We start from the raw sequence: 18,383 nt of genomic DNA on the forward strand, positions 1-18,383 counted from the left end.
AGTGTGTGTGTGTTTGGCATGGGGAGGGGAAGTTTTTCATTTTCTGAAACCTTAAGAACTGTTGACACAGACTTGTGTATCTGGAATCTAAGTATAGTCACTTAAGTGATAAGCTCTTGTGGGTGACTTTCTGTTTGTAGCACCTACCCCATATTAGGGTGGAGTGTCTACATTTGTTTTTCCATACAAGAAAGGAACTCTGTTCATCCCTCCCCTCTCCCAGATGAAGAGGGATTTCAGACCCAGAGAGGAGAATACACTTGCCCAAGGTCACACAGTAAACCCTAACTCCAAAGCTACTTTGGCCTCTGAGGAGCTTAGCTATTTACACCAAAGCACTATAGTATCATCGCTGTTGGTGTATATTATTTTCATTGCTATTCTCCTTCTTTCAAATGAGAAAATTTGAGACTCTGAGATGTCAATGGCAAGACTTGAACTCCTTTATTTGAGAACATATCTGAGTCCTTTTTTTAAAACCTTTTCCTTCTGTCTTAAAATTGACACTAATAAGCACCAATTCCAAGACAGAAGAAGAGTAAAGGGTAGGCAATTGGGGTTAAGTGATTAAGGGTCATACTAGGAAGTATCTGAGGTCAGATTAGAATGGAGGGCCTCCTGACTCCCCTATCCCTATCCAATGAGCCTCCCAGCTGCCCCTTTTTTGAGGCTTTCCTGTGGAGAAGTGAATTTGGAAACAGAAGATTTGAATTTGAATCACAGCTTATTTATTTACCACCTAAAAGACTTCTAGCTAGTACTTTCATCTCTTCTGGCCTCAGTTTCTTTATCTGGACTAAAAAACCTTCCAAGGTCCCTTTCTAGCTCAAACCCCCAAGATTTTGCTTGACTTCACCCATGTGACCTCTTCTCAAGTGGACCCTGGCAGAGCTGGGGAGAGAATGTAGGGTTTGATCTGCCTCCTCATAGCCGGCAGCCCCCAAACCACTTTCCTCCAGAGTAACTGATCCTTGGCCACCTGCTCAAGTCTTCTTGATATGAAATGCCAGTGAGGAGCCTCACGTCTGTCCCTATTGTCAGCAAGCCCAACAGGGACGTCACCAGGGCCTGAGGAAACCGGTATAGCTCAGTGGCAATAAATAACCTTCCACCTGTTGCTACAACATGGGATGGGCACTGAGCCCAGGCCTTCTCCCCCAGGTCTGTGAGGGAGTGGGCTCTACCTCCCCTTTCCCATTGGTCACAGGCTCCTCCCCATTTGTCTCTTCCATTTCTCAGTCATTGCGTACTCCATGCCCTTGATGCATTGACATTAGGCGCCTATATCTAAAGGTTGTGTTTGGGTGGGTGTGTTCTTCCAGCAGAATATAAGCTCCTGAATGATGGTGACTATTTTCCCATTTGGGGTGGGGGTGGGGGGTATTTATCCTCAGTTACGCACATAGTAAGAACTTGATAAATGTTTGATGAATTAAGTTAAATAATGACCACAAACAGAGCCAATGAGGCATTACCTCAGAAAGAAGGGGGAGGCGGGAGGTCCTTGGAGTTGCAAGAGGGTAGAAGAGAGCAAAAGGACAAGAAGTCCCACTGATTTCTGTCAACCAGCATTTATTAAGCACCTACTATATGTGCCTGCCACTGTACCAAGCCCTAGGAATGCCAATTCAAGATCTAACCTTCACCTCTTTGCATCCTAGCTCACAATGGCCAGTGTCAGGCTGACTACCTTGTTTCTAAAAGCAAGGGTTCTGCTTCTTAAAAAAAAAAAAAAAGAGCCTTTCCCCTAATGGCGGGTGGCACTCCCAGGGGCTGGTGACCAGGGCGTCTTGACTCTGTGCAGTCTTGGAAAGCAGCTCTGTTGTCGTATTAGTAGCGCTAACCCCTTTTCCCTTGAATAAAGAGTGATTTTTGACTATTTAATAGTTCTGCGTTTTTTCTAGTTGACAGAAGGGAGACTCATCTTGGGGAGTTCTTACTAACTGGGTGACCCTGGGCAAGTCATTTAACCCTACTTTGCCTCAGTTTCCTCATGTGTAAAATGATCTGGAAAAGGAAATGGTAAACCACTCTAGTATCTTTGCTGGGAAAACCCCAAAAGGGGTCATGCAGAGTCAGACAGGACTGAAATGACTAACAACAACTAGGAAGGGGAAAAATTTATGTTTAAATTTTAATATGCTTTGCTTCCTCTGTAATTCTGTATATTTTATTGTATGCATCTGAGCAGAGTCCGAAGGCTTTCCCAGACTGCCCACAGGGTCCCCCACCCATGGAAAAGGTCCAGAGGGCTCAGCTCAAACTTTCTCTTTCAACTAGGGCCCCGGCTCCCATCTCAATGCAGATTTTGACCTTTCTAGAGTTTCCAAACCATCCCGAGGTTGTCTCAGAGCCAAGAAACCCAACACCAGGAAGGGGGAAGCACTCAGCCTGAGGCAGGCAGTTTAATCAGAGGGATCTGTCCTAGTTAAGGGAGTCGTCCTGGCGCTCCAGCTTCCCTCCTCTCATTCTCCCTCCCACCCCCCACCCCCATCTCCTAGGTGAGAAAGACTTAGAACAAACAGCCTTGGGCACTGTTTCCACTTAGCAGTCCTCAAATTGGACTGCCAGAGGCTTCCTTCCTGCTTTGATACAGAATTGCTAAGAACCTCAGAGGGCAAAAAGGGCTGGGGATCCCACTGGCTGTGCAACCTTCCGAAAGTGTCTAAACCATCCTGGGCCCGAATTTGTCTCTACCTGGGAGCGAGGATAGAAATGAACAGAGTTCCTTCCTCCTTTAGAAAAACAAATGTAAACACCCCACCCTAATATGGAGAAGGTGGTACCAACAGAAAGTAGCCCACAAGGGCTTATCCCTTAGACTCCAGGTACAGCCAATTTATGTCAACAGAAGTTAAGCTCTTAGAAAATGCAAAACTTCTTCCCTAATCCCTCTTAGAACCAAAGCTTATTTTAATACAGAACTTTAATTTAACAAACACTTATCAATCGGCCAGTGATGTAATTGGCAGCTTGGGCCTTATAAAATTATACAAGTAGGGGCAGCTGGGTAGCTCAGTGAATTGAGAGCCAGGCCTAGAGATGGGAGATCCTGGGTTCAAATCTGGCCTCAGACACTTCCCAGCTGTGTGACCCTGGGCAAGTCACTTCACCCCCATTGCCTCTAGCCTTTACCACTCTTCTGCCTTGGAGCCATTGTACAGTATAGATTCTAAGAGGGAAAGTAAAGGTTTACAAATTAGACAAGGCTGAAGCCCTCTAGGAAGCTGATGCTGATTAGAGGGAAGAGACGGTCATATAAACCAACAAACCAGAAAACGGAGAATCAGAGGGATGGAAGCAAAGTGATAAAGGAAGCTGGCATTTATATAGGCTTTACTACTGATAATAAAATTAACTTATTTATGGTTTTATCTTAAGGTTTTAATTTAATATAAGTATTCTCTTACAACAATATGGAAGTATGTTTTGCATGATAATACATATAATACAGATCAATTGTCTACCCTCTCTGAGAGTGGGGACAGAAAGGAGGGAGAGAGAATTTGGATCTGATAATTTCAGAAAACATATGTTGAAAATTGTTATTACATATAATTGGGAAAACAAAATGTCTTTGAATAATAATGATAATAAAAGCCAGAGTGCTTTAAGGTTTACAAGGAGTTTTATGTATTTTTTAAAATGTTGAACCCTTACCTTCTGTCTTAGAAGCTGTTCTGTCTTAGTACCAGTTCCAAAACAGAAGAATGATAAGGGCTAGGCCGTGGGGTTAAGGGACAGGTTCACATAGCTGACAATTTGAGGACCCTGGGTCCTCCCTTATCTAGGCCTCCTCACGCTCTTAACACAGGGCCAGTGTACTTGTTTCTTTAGAAAGAAAAATATATATATATATGTGTGTGTGTGTGTGTGTGTGTGTGTGTGTGTGTGCATGTATACATATATAATATATTTTGTTAAATATTACCCAATTACATTTAAACATTTTTTAATATACTTTTTTGGAAATTTTTGAATTCCAAATTTTCTCCTTTCTTCCTGCCTCTTTTCCTCCCCTTAAGAGGGGAGGAACATACTGATCAATTGTATTTCAATATAATTGATTCCATTTGTAGTCCTAGATGTTTTATTATGGCATTTAAAAACATTCCTCTGAAAAAATCCATAGACTTCATCAGACACTTAATGGGCTCCATGATGCAAAAAAGGTGAAGAGAACCTCTGGCAGGGGCAGCTGCATGGCTCAGTGGATAGAGTGTCAGGCCTGGAGATGGGTGGACCTGGGGCTTAAATCTGGTCTCAGGTGGTTCCTAGCTCTGTGATCCTGGGCAAGTCACTTAACCCTCCTGGCCTACCCTTTGCCCTTCTGTCTTAGAGCTGATACTAAGATAGACAGCAAAGGGGGGGGGGGGGAGAGACAGAGAGACAGAGAGACACAGAGAGACACAGAGAGAGAGACAGAGAGAGAATAGAGACAGAGACAGACAGAGAGACAGAGAGAGGGAGGGAGAGGGAGAGAGACAGACACAGAGACACAGAGACACAGAGAGAGACAGAGACAGAGACACAGAGAGAGAGACAGAGAGAGAGGAAATTCTTAGCCCGGACACATTTCTAATGATCACTAAATTTTTGTGAATGTCAATAACATATAAAATAACTGGATGGCATTGGGTAAATTCCTCTGTGGGCCTCAGTTTCCTTTTCCATAAAATGAAAGGGTTGGCTCAGATGATTTCCAAAAAGTCCCTCTCACTCAAACATTCTATGATGATGATGATGATAGTAGAATTTTGTTGGGAGTATGAGGGGAGGAAATAGTGTAGAGATTCTTAATCTGGGGAGTCTGTGAATTTATTAATAAACTATTTTGACAAAACAATTCCAGAGGTATCATTTCACACCCATAGGACAAAAGACAAATGTTGGAGGAAATGAGGAAAAACAGGGACATTACTACACTATTGGTGAAGTGGTAAACTGATTATTTTGGAGAACAATTTGGAATTATGCCCAGAGAACTACAAAATTGTGTGTACCCTTTGACTCAGCAATGGTATTACTGGGTCTATGTCACAAAGAGATCAGGAAAAAAGCAAAAGAATCTATATGTTCCCAAGATATTATAGCAGCTCTTTTTGTGGTGGCAAAGAACTGGAAAGTGAGGGAATGTTCATCAGTTGGGGAATGGGGGGAACAAGTTGTGGTACATGTTTGTGATGGAATACCACTGAACCATAAGAAAGGAACAGATTAAGTTTTTCAAAACTTGGAAAGAACTACATGAGATCATGAAGAATGAAATGAGTAGAACCAAAAGAACATTATAAATTATATAACAGATTTAATGTTTGAAGAGTAACTTGTGAATGTTCACCTCAAGAGAATGAACTGAAAATGGAAACACCAAAAACATAATCAATATGTACCCCAACCCCCTATTTGATCAATGTATTTCAAGCTAATTGACTTCCTTAGCAACCCTATGACTTTTATTTCACACATTTAACAATGTGATTCCAAGAAGGGATCTATAACATTTCACCAGACTGCCAAAGGGGTCTAGGACACTAAAAAGGTGAAGATCCTTTGATGCAAAGGATACAAACAGCACTTGGCTATCCTGTCCTCACCTTTTCTCTGAGGCATTTTTCCTCTCTTCCTTCTTCACCTGGTAAGAGCTCCCCACCCATCCTCTACCCTGGGTGCTCTACAGAAGTTGTCAGGGGGACCAGAGACTGGTGAGGGAAAGAAATACAAGTCAATGCCCATCTACCCAATCCTTTGGGGATCAGGAACTGCAGCCTTCCAAAGGTCCCTCATGAGGAAACAGGGAGTTGCCTCTTTAGAAAATATTAACTTTCCACCATTACTCTCAGCCTTTCTTTTGACTATGGTTCCCAACAAGGATCTAAGGTGTAAAAATAGACTTGAATTCAGGACTCCAATCCCCAGAATCCTTTGCTCCACTTCCCCAGAGTGCTTTGTAACCACACTGAATTCTTGCCTGGGCAAGAACACAAATGATTATTTAAAGGAGTTCTCCGCCTACTGAGGGGCTTTTTGGACTTCCGTTTTGGAGCAGAGGTGGCTCTTTTCATAATGTAGGTGAGGTGTCTAGGCCTCTAGACACATGTTTTCTTATCCTGTATTTTCTTTAATCCTTAATCTTTAATAAACCTCATAAAAAATATAATACTCCTTGAAGAGAGAAACTAATTTCTACCTGCCTCAGTTTCCTAAATTTTAATCATTACAAAGGTAAGAACAAGTGAGATCTTAGAGCAAACTTTACCCACTAAAGTAAAGGAGGCAGAATGTTGTAACCCATGTAGAAATAAAGGCCTCCTGAAAGTAGACAGGGCATATCTAAGGCAACCTTGGGTAAGTTGCCTTTCTGCTCTGGGCCTCAGTTTACTCATCTGAAAAATGAAGATATTAGTTTAATACTGTCAAACTCAAAGAATACTGGGTCTAGAGGCAGGAAGACTCTTTTCTAAGTTCAAATCTGGTTCAGTTACTTATAAGATGTGTGACCCTGGGTAGGTCCCTTAACACCGTTTGCCTCTGTTTCCTCAAACAACCTGGAGAAGGAAATGGCAAATCACTCCAGTATCTCTGCCAAGAAAACTCCAAATGGGGTCATGAAGAGTTGGACATGACTGAAGAGAGGTGGGAAGGCAGGGCTAGCTCTGGTCAGCTTTCCCTCTTCAATGCCCTCATGTTGCACAAGGTGGTGGTGGGCTTCCACCACAAAAAGGGGGAGTGGGTTGAATTCTCATATCTTCTCCTGATCACAGAAGGACATAGAATAAAACACGACAGCCATACTTTATCCAAAGAGTTGGGGCATTCAAGTTTCCCATTGACCCTCTCTTCCTACCAATAGCTGTTCTCTTCTCAGTCCCCCCTTCTTTTCCTCTTCTCACTTTCCAACTTCTGCTGTTGCTCTGCTTCCATCCTTCTTTTCCTGCTTCTTTCTCTCCCTGCCTACTTCCTCTATCCTTCCTTTCTCATCCATCTCTTCCCTAAAATCTCTGACCTCCCTTCTATTCTTTCTCTGTCTTCCCCTAAAAGGCCAGCTAGATCCCCCCTGCCTTTCCTAACTGCCCTTCCTCCCCTTGAATTAGGGGCCACAGGAGCAGGGGTGGGGTAGGTGACAGTTGGTGGTTTTCAGCAGACAAATGCCCATTAGTAGATTGTAAATAAAGTCAGTTGACTTAGGTTCTGCAAACAAATAGTCTGAAAAGCTTGAGCAGGTGATGATCACTGGGAAGGAAGGGGGAGAGCGTCATGACTCACTAAGACGCTTCTTCTCTTTCTCTGTCCCTTCGAAGCCCCACCATCCTCTCAGATTTCTTTCACCTCCCTGTAATCCAGCACACCCTCAAGAAGTCTGTTTCCAGGACCTAATCCTACGCAGATGCTTCAACAAGGCTTCCTGGGTTGGCTTAGGTCCAGCTAAGAGCCCCTAAAACAAGGCAACCATCTGGGAACTCCCCTCCTTATTGCTGCTGACAGACAAGAACCAGGAAAGAATCTTTGGGGGTTGTGACAGTAATGATATCATCGCATCACATTTAAATCAGCCAACACAAACAACACAACCTATTGCAATGAATAGCACAAGGATTACTATCCCATTATACAGATGAGAAACTGAGCCCTAGGGAGATAAAAGGTAACTGGCCCATGATTATAGAGCTAGTAAGTTGCCAGAATTTAGCCTCTGAGACTTGAGTCTCTTTCCTTTATTCCATGCTGGCTAAAATGGGGAATAAGTCATCTGAACTCATAGGGGTACTGTTCCACTTAGTTTGATGTTGTTGTTGTTTGGTAGTTTGTCTTGTTAGAATTTTTGTGACTCCATTGGGGATTTTTTTGGCAAAGATATTGGGGGTGGTTTTGCCATTTCGTTTTTTGGATCATTTTACCAATGAGGAAACTGAGGCAAGCAGAGTTAAATGACCTATCTTCCCTTGTGTTTCTATAATATCCTCTTCCCCAGCACTGACTTAAGCTCATAAAACTGAAGATCCTAATTCTGAAAGACTTATGATGGGGATGCTCTCCATCTCCAGAGAAGCAACTGTTGAAGTTATCTTTCACCTCAGTGTATTTGTAGTCTTATTCTGAGTTTTGGTCACAACAATACACGATAAAAACAAAACAACTGAAGGTGGTGGAAATGTCCATATTTGTAACAGACTCTGGGTATTGCCTGGGTATCACTTTTATTAGGTCTTTAAAAAAAGATACTGGCTAGAAAAGAGGTTCTAGTCATCCCTCTGCCACTACTAGCTATGTTACCTTGGGCAAGTCACTTAATCTCTAACCTTATCTATAAAATGGGCATTTGCTTCTCTTTGATTCACAGACTCCAGGAAATCTAGAGGCATTTTGGTGGTAGGAGAGATACTTTTGGACTTGGAGCCTGTAAGACCTGAGTTCCAATCCTTCCTTAGACTCTAGCTGTGTGATATTGTGGAATGTAATAGATAGATGTTTCCTGAGGGTGTATATTGATTGATTCTATATAACTAATGGATCAAGGTTTGCTTACCCTCCTCCCTTTATGTCTTCCTTCCTCCCCCTTTTCAATTTCCCTTCCTCCCCTCTTCTGAAGCCTTTCAGCTTCCCCTCCCTCTTCTTTCCCTTCTTATCACTCAATGTGAACTATGATACTTTAGAGAAAATACTTTTTTCTCTTCTTTAACTCAAATAAAGGTTTATTGGGGAACACAGGAAAGGATGGAGGAAAAGGTAAGAGGGAAGCCACTTACTCTCAGTCTCAGTTTTCTCATCTGTAAAATGGGGATAATAATAGCACCTAGGACAGCCAGGTGGTACAGTGGATAGAGCACTGGGCTTGGAATCAGGAAGAAATTCATCTTCAAGAGTTCAAGTCTGGCTTCATACACTTTCTGACTGTGTAACTCTGGACAAGTCATTTAACCCTATTTGTCTTAGTTTCTTCCTCTGTAAAATGAGCCCGAGAATGTCAAAGGAAATGTCAAAACACTCCAGTATCTTTGCCAAGAACCCCCCCCCCCAACAATAGTTTTTTGGTTTTGTACGGATGGGCTCTTATAATAATGACTAATATGGACATGTGCTTTATATGATAATACATGTATAGCCCAGATCAAATTGCTTACCATCTCCAGGCTGGGAGAGGGAAGGGAGGAAGGGAGATAGTTTGGATCTGATAATTTTGGAAAACATAGTTTAAAAGTTATTATTGTGAAAATAAAATATTTTTGAATCCAAAAAAAAAGAAAAGAAAGAAAATTCTGAAATAAGGTCACAAAGAGGCATGACTGAAATGCCCAAACAAAAGGTTGTACAATGGATAAAATGCTGGACTTAAGACTTAGAAAGACCTGAGTTGGAATCATTCCTCAGATGCTAGCTGTGTGATAGTGTGCAAGCCCCTTACCATCTCTTGGCCTCAGCTTCCTCACCTGTAAAATGGGCATAATAACAATACCTATTTCTCAGAGTCATGAGGATTGAATGAGAAAAGATAGGTAAAGTGCTTTGCAAACTTTAAGCACTATATAAATAACACCTTGGAGCCCAGGTACACCAGGACTAGACGATCTCTTAGGTCCTCTGAGCTAAAAAATTTCTCTTCCTGTGTAAAAAAATATAAATCCAGCTCTTACTGCTTTTTAGATCAGCACAAACATGGCCCTTTCACCCACTCATTCCTCCTCATTGGCTCAGAAACCTTTGGGTTTCAAGAACTATCTGGAAGGGGCAGCTCAGTGGTTCAGTGGATGGAGAGCCTGGTCTAGAGAGGGGAGGTTCTAGGTTGAAGCCTGAACTCAAACACTTCCTGGGTAAGTCACTCAACTCCCACTACCTAGTCCTTACCACTCTTCTTGGATCCAATACACGGCATTGATTCTAAGACAGAAGGTAAGGTTAAAAAAAAAAAGAAGAACTATCTGGAAATTATCTAGAGGTTTGGTATTTATTTAAACCCTTGTTTTCCATCTTGGAGTCAATACTGTGTATTGGTTCCAAGGCAGAAGAGTGGTAAGAGCTAGGTGATGGGGGTTAAGTGACTTGCCCAGGGTCACACAGCTGGGAAGTGTCTGAGCTCACATTTGAATCCAGGACCTCCCATCCCTAGGCTTGGCTCTCAATCCACTGAGCTACCCACCCAGCTGCTCCTCACCTCCCTTTTCTCTTATCACAATCACTGGGCACCACTGAATTCAAACTTACTGAACTTATTACTTTATCTGTTCCAACAAGTACCTTTCCCAGCACTGGCAGCTGCCTCCTCAGCTTCACAGAAATTCCAGCAGGTTTTGCTGCTTTGCTGGAGCCCTATCACTCCGGAGGGACTTCTAGACAACACTGGAAGCAGTGGGGTAATAGTAGGTTTCATGGGTGCCTTTCAATCTCCTTAATTAACCGCCAACTGTGGGACACTTATCTAGGCAGCTAGGTGGCATGGCAAATAGAGCACCAGACGCAAGTCAGGAAGATTTGAGTTCAAATTTGACCTCGGATATTTACCAACTACGTGATACTGGACAAGGTGCTTTTTGCCTCAGTTTCCTCATCTGTAAAGTGGGTATAATCATTGTGTTACTTCTCAGGGTTATTGTCGGTTAATATTTGTAAAGTGCTTAGCATAGTGCCTGGCACCTAGTAAGAGCCATAGAAATATTAGCTATTATGGTAATTATTGCTTCCCTATTGCCCTAAGTTTCTACCTCTGATGCTTCCTAATCCAAAACTCACAGTCCTTTAGGCTAGCATGAGATGCACAGTCTTCTTTTACTACTCCAGCATACTTTAGGATCCAGTGATATTGGTCTCCTTGCTGTTCCTCAAACAGGAAACTCTATCTCCTGACTCTGGGCATTTTCACTGACTGTTGTTCCCCTTGCCCAGAATCCTCTCTCCTCTTCTCTGCATCCTGGCCTCCTTGACTTCCCTCAAGTGCCAGCTAAGATCCCCTTTCTACAGAGAGCCTTTCCCAGTCCCCCTTGATGCTATTGCCTTCCCTCTGTGGATTACCGACAATTTAGCCTATATATGAATCCTAAACAGTTATTTACACCTTGTCTCCCCCATTAGACTATGCTCTCCTTGAAGGTAGGGGCTATTTTTGTTTTGATATTTGGAGCTTTTCCTTATGTCCCCAGGGCTCAGCACAGTGCTGGGTACATGGTGATTGTTTTTCAGTCGTGTCTCACTCTTCATTACCCAATTTAGGTTTTTTTTGGCAGAGATACTGGAGTGGTTTGCCATTTCCTTCTCCAGATCACTTTATAGATGAGGAAACTGAGGCAAGCAGCAAGGAAGTGTCTTAGGCTGAACTTGAACTCAGGAAGATGAGTCTTCCTGACTCCAGACATGGCCCTCCATCCACTGTGTCACCTAGCTGCACCACATGCTGGGTACATAGCAGGCACTTAACAAGAATGACTGACTGACTGATGTAAGCTAACACATAAAGAGACATAGTAAACTTGGTTTCCTTTTCTGGAAAATGTGGTTAATATCTGTCCTATTTATTTTGAGGCAACTGTGGCACAGTGGATAGAGAGCTCCCCTCTAGGTCTAAAAGTTCTGAGTTCAAGTCCTGCTCTGATACAGACTTGCTGTAGGACCCAAAGGAAGTCACTTAATTTTTCATTGCTCAAGGCAATTCTCTTCAACTATAATTTGCAAAGAAAGTGCTGGCCTGTACTGGTAGAGGGAATTTCCCCAGTATATCAATAAAATCCCAGGTCCAGTCCCTTGTCTTACCACTTCCCAGTACTACTGTAAAGACTAATTTAAAAAAATGAGGATAAAAGTATTTTGCAAAGAATAAAGGACTTAATTCACAAAGAGATCATTAAACCACAGCATCTCAAACACAAACATGGAAGCAGCTAGGAAGACCTGAGTTCAAATCACATCTTAGACACTTACTAGCTGTGGAAACCAGTCAATTCACTTCACTGTTATTTGCCTCGGTTTCCTCAACTGTAAAATGAGGATAATAATATCACCTGACCCCAGGGTTGTTGTAAGACCAAATGAGATAATTATAAAGCACTTAGCATAGTGACTGGCATATATAATATTATCATTACATATAAATTCATATTCAAGGGTGAACAGGCAGGGGTGGGGAAAGGAGAGATGGCTAAAAGAATTCTTATGTAGTCTATTGGATCCTGAAGAAACCACCAGTTTTCTTTTGATCAGGATGGGAAGACTGTCTGAGGAAAAGGCCCAGAGCCTCAATATAGATGCTATTTAATAAGAGCTCCCCATTCCCTTCTCTGAATTTCAAAATCATTTGTAGGAATCTCTCATTTTCTCCTCCACAATTCTAGTCTTTGATGAAGAGTTAATGCTTTCTCATCAAGAACAGTCCTTTAACATATAGTACCCTTGATTCCATCCCCACTTGTCTTCTCACAATTATTCTCTCCCTCCCTCTCCTTCTCTCTCTCTCTCTCATTCTTCCTTTCCCTTCTTCTCTCTCCCTTTCCTTCTCTCTCTGTCTGTCTCTCCTCCTTCTCCAACACAGTACACTTATAATTATTTTCTTTCTCTCTTATCTTCCCCCTCTCTTCCTATTTCCCTCTCTCCTTCCCTTCCTTCTCCAGTACAGCACTCTCATTATTATCTTCTCTCCCTCCCTTTCTCTCTTCCTCTCTCATTCCCTGCCCCTTTCCTCTTCGCTTTCTCTCTGCCTTTGCTTCTCTCAAACTCCATTTCTGTCTCTATCTTGCATTTTTAATCTCTCTGTCTAATGGTTTCTTTCATGCTGCCTACAAATACCCAAGTTCTTCCTATTCTGAAAGCACTCTACCATCCCTTCAAGTTATCATTGCATACCTCTCTTTTCATAGCCAAATCCCTAGAAAAAAGCTATCTACACTTGGTATCTCTACTTCCTCTCATCCTACTCACTTCTCAGCCCTTTACAATCTGGCTCTAGATTGCATCAGTCCACTGAAACTGCTCTCTCCAAAATTACCCATGATCTCTTAATTGCAAAAAATATATATATTTTACTTCCTTTTTCTCAACCTTCTCTCCATCTCTAGCAGCATTTGACACTACTGACCATTTTCTCTTCCTGCATGCTTCCTCCTGTGTTTTTGTGACACTGCTCTCTTGGTTCTTCTACCTTGTCTGACTACTCTTCAGTTTAGCTTCCATATAACAACTCCTAACTGTAGGTTTACTCCTTAAAAGCTCTGTACTTTTCTCTGTTCTCTCTTACTTTGATCACATCAGCTCCTATGGGTTTAGGTAGTTGCCCCTTAAATCTATGTATGTAGGTCTAGCCTCTTGAATTCTAGACAATACATCTTCAACTCTCCTGGATATTTCAAACTGGATATCCTATGAATAGTTCAGACTCTCGCCCCTATGTTGCAAAATTGGGACACTAATGCATTGTTGGTGGAGTTGTGAACTAATCCAATCATTCCTGAGGGCAATTTGGAACTATGCCCAAAGGGCTATAAAACAAAGCAAACAATTCCACTACTAGGTCTGTATCCTAAAGAGCTAAAAAAGGGGGGGGGGGGAGGGAGGTAAGGACCTACTTGTACAAAAATATTTGTAACTACTCTTTTTGTGGTGGCAAGAATTGGAAATTGAAGGGATGTCCATCAGTTGGGGAATTAGTGAACAAATTGTGGTACATGATAGTTATAGAATACTATTGTGCTGTAAGGAATGATGAACAGAATGACTTCAGAAAGAGCTAGAAAGAGCATAATGAAATAAATAGAACCAGAAGACCAACGTACACAGTAATAGCAGTATTGTGGAATGACCAACTGTAATAAACTTATCTATTTTCAACACAATCTAGGACACTTCTGAGGGACCTTTTTTTTTAAACCCTTACCTTCTGTCTTGGAGTCAATACTGTGTATTGGCTCCAAGGCAGAAGAGTGGTAAGGGCTAGGCAATGGGGGTTAAGTGACTTGCCCAGGGACTTTTGACTGAGGGACTTTTGACAAAGAATGCTCTCCACCTCCAGAGAAAGACCCATTGGAGTCAGAATGCAGATGAAAAAATATGATTTATCATTTGCTTATTTGGATTTTAGTTTGGGAATTTTGGTTTTATATGATTATTCACATACAAAAATGAATAGTATGGAAATGTTTTGCATGATAATGCATGCATAACCCAGATTGAATTGCTTGCCAGCTCTAGGAGGGGGGCAGCATAGGGAAGGAAGGAGATACTTTGGAAAATATAATTTTGGAAAACTAATGTGGAAATTTGTTATAACATGTAATTTGTAAAAAAAAAAAGAAAGAAAACAACAAACAAACAAACAAAAAACAAAACAAAAAACTTTTTCTTCTTCCTACTAATTCCTACTATTACTGTTGAGGATGCTACTATCTTCCCAGTTGTCCTGGTATAACTTTGGTACTGTTTCCATCAAATTACAGAACCAATCAGTTGCCAGATCTCATTGTTTCTTCTTCCATAATATCTCTCATGCCTGTTCCCTTCTTTCTACTCACCAGACCACTAATCCTAGTTTAGGCTCTCATCATCTCTTCCCTGGACCAGTATTCTAATTATCCTCTTTGTCTCAGGTCTCTCTCCTCTTTAATAATCCATCTGCAGAAACCTTTCAGAATGGTTTTCCTAAAGTAAAAATCCATCCATTTTACTCTCCCACTCAGTTAATTCCAGTGGCTCCCTGTTGTCTCTGAAATCAAACATTAGCTGTCATTTAGCTTTTCAAGTCCTGTATAATCCACTTTTCCAAGCTTATATACATCACTCACTTTCCTACAGTCTAGCCAAACTGGTGTTCTTGCTATTTCTCATAAATCTTCCTCATCTTATCTCCCATTTCCCTGTTTTTACATGGGCTGAGTCCCATGCCAGGAATGCATTCCCAGCTTACTTCTGCCTTTTAGAATCCTGTTTCATTCAGAACAAGGAGCCCTTCAATGACATCTTGGCTGAAATTCTCAGATACTAGAGCCTTCACCCCCACCCCCAATTTACCTTGAATTTATGTTATACATATTTACTTATTATATATTGTCTCCCCTGGAAAGAATGTAAACTCCTTGAGGGCAGGAACTATTTATTTTTTTATCTATATTCTCAGCACCTAGAATATACCAGGCATATAACTAATGCTTGTTCATTTACCAGTTAAATGACTGATATTTCCATTTGAGAGTCTAGTAGGTGATTCAAATATGTTTAATTAACATTGATTAACTGTATGTTCAATACATTAAGATAATTGATGAGGCTCATGGGACTTACAAGTTTGGGATGGGGTTGAGGTAGGGGGAATGATACAACATGTAAACAGATAAATAAAAATCAAGGTAATTTGAGGAGAGACAAAGCACTAACAATTCAAGGGGTCAGAGAAAATTCTCACATAAGAGGTGCTACCTGAGCTGAGCATTGAGGAATGATAAGGATGGGGACTGCTGGGGGCAAAAACATGGAGGCAAAGATGGAACTTTCAGTGGGAGGTAGGGGGGAAAGCTCAGAATCTGGTTTGGCTGGGAAGGAAAGCAGGGGAAAGGAGGTTATGCAAAATGATACCAGAAAGGTACGTGGGAGTCCTGATGGAGACTTTTAGATGGCAGACTGAGGAATATGCATTTTATCAATAAGCAATAGAAAGCCAGTCAAGATTTATGAGGGGGAATGAATGATATTTTTATGCCTTGGGATGATTATTTTGACAGCTGTGTGGAGGATAGATTAGAGAGGGGTAAGACTGGAAGCTGGAAGATCAAGTATAAAGCTATTATAATGGTCCAGGTGAGAGGTGATGACAAATGAGGGAGATGAGTGTGTACTCGAAGAGAAGGGGGTGGATGTAGGAAACTTTATGAAGGTAGAGTTGACAAGACCTCTGTTTGGATGTGAAGAATGAAGGATGAGAAGGGTTGGTGACATAGAAAATGGAGTTCATTTGAATACTATCTCAGACATGAGCTATGCAACAGAGGGCAAGTCACTAATTTCTCTGGACTACAGACAGTTTTCTCATCTGTAAAATGGAGAGTCAGCACTCACTTACCTGACAGGTTGAATATCATGACCAAATGATATGACCTATATAAAGAAAGCACTTTGCAAACTTTAAGACACTATATGAACTTAATTTATCATCATTATTATTATTGTTGACCTAGGAAGGAAAGAAGAATTTATTAAAAGGTTGCTTTGTGCCAGGCACTGTGCACTTTATAGATTTGATTCTCACAACAGCTCTGGGAGGTAGGTGCTACTACTATCTATTTTATAGTTGAGGAAACTGAGGCAAACAGAAGTTAAGTGACTTGCTCAGGTCTCATAGCTAGTGCATATTTAAGGTCAGATTTGAATTCAGGTCTTCCTGACCTAATACTCTATCTGAACTGGTACCTCCTAGCTGCCTCCTGCCACCTAAGTAACTATTAGAAACTAAGAGTAGTTTGGAGGAAGAGCAAGTTTTGGGAAGCAATGTGGTCACTGAATCTTTTAAAGTCAAAGGACCTGCATTTGAGTTCTGTGTCTGCTTTTTACTAACTATGTCACATTAAACAAGTTAATTTCTAAGTCTCAGTTTCTTCATCTGTAAAATGGAGGAAACATACTGTGTACCTCACAGAATTAGTGTGATCAAAGTGTTTTATCAACTTAAAAGCTCTCTGTTAATGTAATTTATTATTGTTGTTCTTACTGGTGGTAGTGATGGTGTTATTAGGTTGGGCATTGGGATGGGGTTAATGGGCTGCTCCATTTCCCCGGTCAGCCCAAACAGAACCTGTATCCAGTTTTCCAGATCAGACCACTTCCCTGACTTTTTCTTGGCTGAGGTCTTTGTTTACCTGTTCATCCACTTTATGGGCAATGAGTGTGGCTCCTTCTTCCAACTCTGCAACGCTGATGGGGCGGACCCGGAGTGCTACCTAAGAGAAAGACAACAAGTTTCTCATTAAGATGAGTGAAGGTGAGGTCGACTGGCATGGGATCCTATATCAAAGAGAATCTAAAGGCTTAGAAAGAGTCATTTACTACTACCTCATGGCCGGGGAGAGGAGGCTGAGTTGGCTCTGCTTGTCTTGGGCATTTTCCTCATTCTCCTGCTACTCTTCTTTCAGCTCTCTATCCAACAACATGTAGTGGTTCAATTCCATATATTTTATACAGTGAGTGAATGCCCATGCTGTGTAAGGCTCTGGGCTAGGTACAAAATGAAACCTCGTCTGCTTTCAAAAAACTGACATTTGAATGGCAGGACACACCAATGTATGCAGGCGAGTAAATATCAAGTTATGAATGGAAAGCAAGACCAAGTGATTTTGAGAGAGAGAGAGAATGATGGAAAAAAAAACAACTGAGGGATCCCCAAAGGCTTTGTGATGGAGATGACACCAAGTCATGCTTTGAATGAATTTATGGATTCTAAAAGATCGAGGTGAGGAAGGAGTACATTTCAGACATTTAGGACCACTTATGGAAAGACAAAGGGGTAAGAGATGGGAAGTCATGTAGGAGAAAAAGATAGGAGGCTAGCTTTACTGGAACAGAGAGTATGTAAAGAGCAGGAGAGAGAGAGAGACAGAGAGAGACAGAGAAAGAGACACAGAGAGAGAGAGAGAGACAGAGACAGAGAGAGAGATTGAGGGGGTTAGGGAAAAAGTGGAGAGAAAGGAGAGAGAAATGGGTGAGAGAAAGAGGGAGAGATAAGGGAGAAAGGGGAGAGTGATGGAAGGGAGAGAGAGAGAAGGAAGGAGAAAGAGAGAGGAAAACAGAGAAAAGAGAGAGGGAAGATGGGAAAGAGAAAGAGTAGAGAGAAAGAAAGAAGGAGAGAGTAAAAAGATAGCTATATAGAGAAGGGAGGAGATGAGGGAAAAAGAGAGAGAGAGAAAGAAAGGGAAGAAACAGAGAGAGGAGAGAGTAAAGATGAGAAAGAAAGATTGGAGAGAAAGATGCATATATATATGGGGAAAGGAGAAAGAGAGAGAGAAAGAGAAGAGAGAGAGATACAGGGAAGTCATTACTTCTGTCTATTTGCCCCAAGGGCTATGCAATGTTGTCACTGACTGGTCTTTCTAGGTTCATGGAGTCAGGCCAGTGAACAGGTACCAATGTAAGATGGTCTTAAAATACCCCTGAAGTTGGCAGCACTGAAACTCCCAAGGCCTCCTTTATAATAATGATAATTATATTAATAATAGCAATAATAACTAGCATTCATATAGCAATTTTAGTTTACATAGCACTCTACATATATTATCTCAACCGCAATAATTCTAGAAGGCACCTGCCTTCTCTATTTTACAGATGTGGAAACTGAGGCAGACAGAGATTAAGTGATTTTCCAAGGCAAGATTCAAATCAAGTTTTCCTAACTCTAGGAAATACTGTGCCACCTAGCAGGCTCTATA

At 41.5% G+C, this 18,383-nt stretch overlaps 1 protein-coding gene across 1 annotated transcript in view; it reads right to left on the bottom strand.

Annotated features, from left to right (window-relative positions):
- KIF19 (kinesin family member 19) overlaps positions 1-18,383 on the bottom strand; it is a 77,957-nt gene that overhangs the window by 53,482 nt on the left and 6,092 nt on the right. The window contains exon 2 of the mRNA XM_056814674.1: positions 16,794-16,901. Within this exon, the coding sequence (XP_056670652.1) occupies positions 16,794-16,901 (108 nt within the window). The remainder of the gene's footprint in view (positions 1-16,793; positions 16,902-18,383) is intronic.

The sequence above is a fragment of the Monodelphis domestica genome, chromosome 2 (genome assembly GCF_027887165.1).
Source record: "Monodelphis domestica isolate mMonDom1 chromosome 2, mMonDom1.pri, whole genome shotgun sequence".
Lineage (NCBI taxonomy): Eukaryota > Metazoa > Chordata > Mammalia > Didelphimorphia > Didelphidae > Monodelphis > Monodelphis domestica.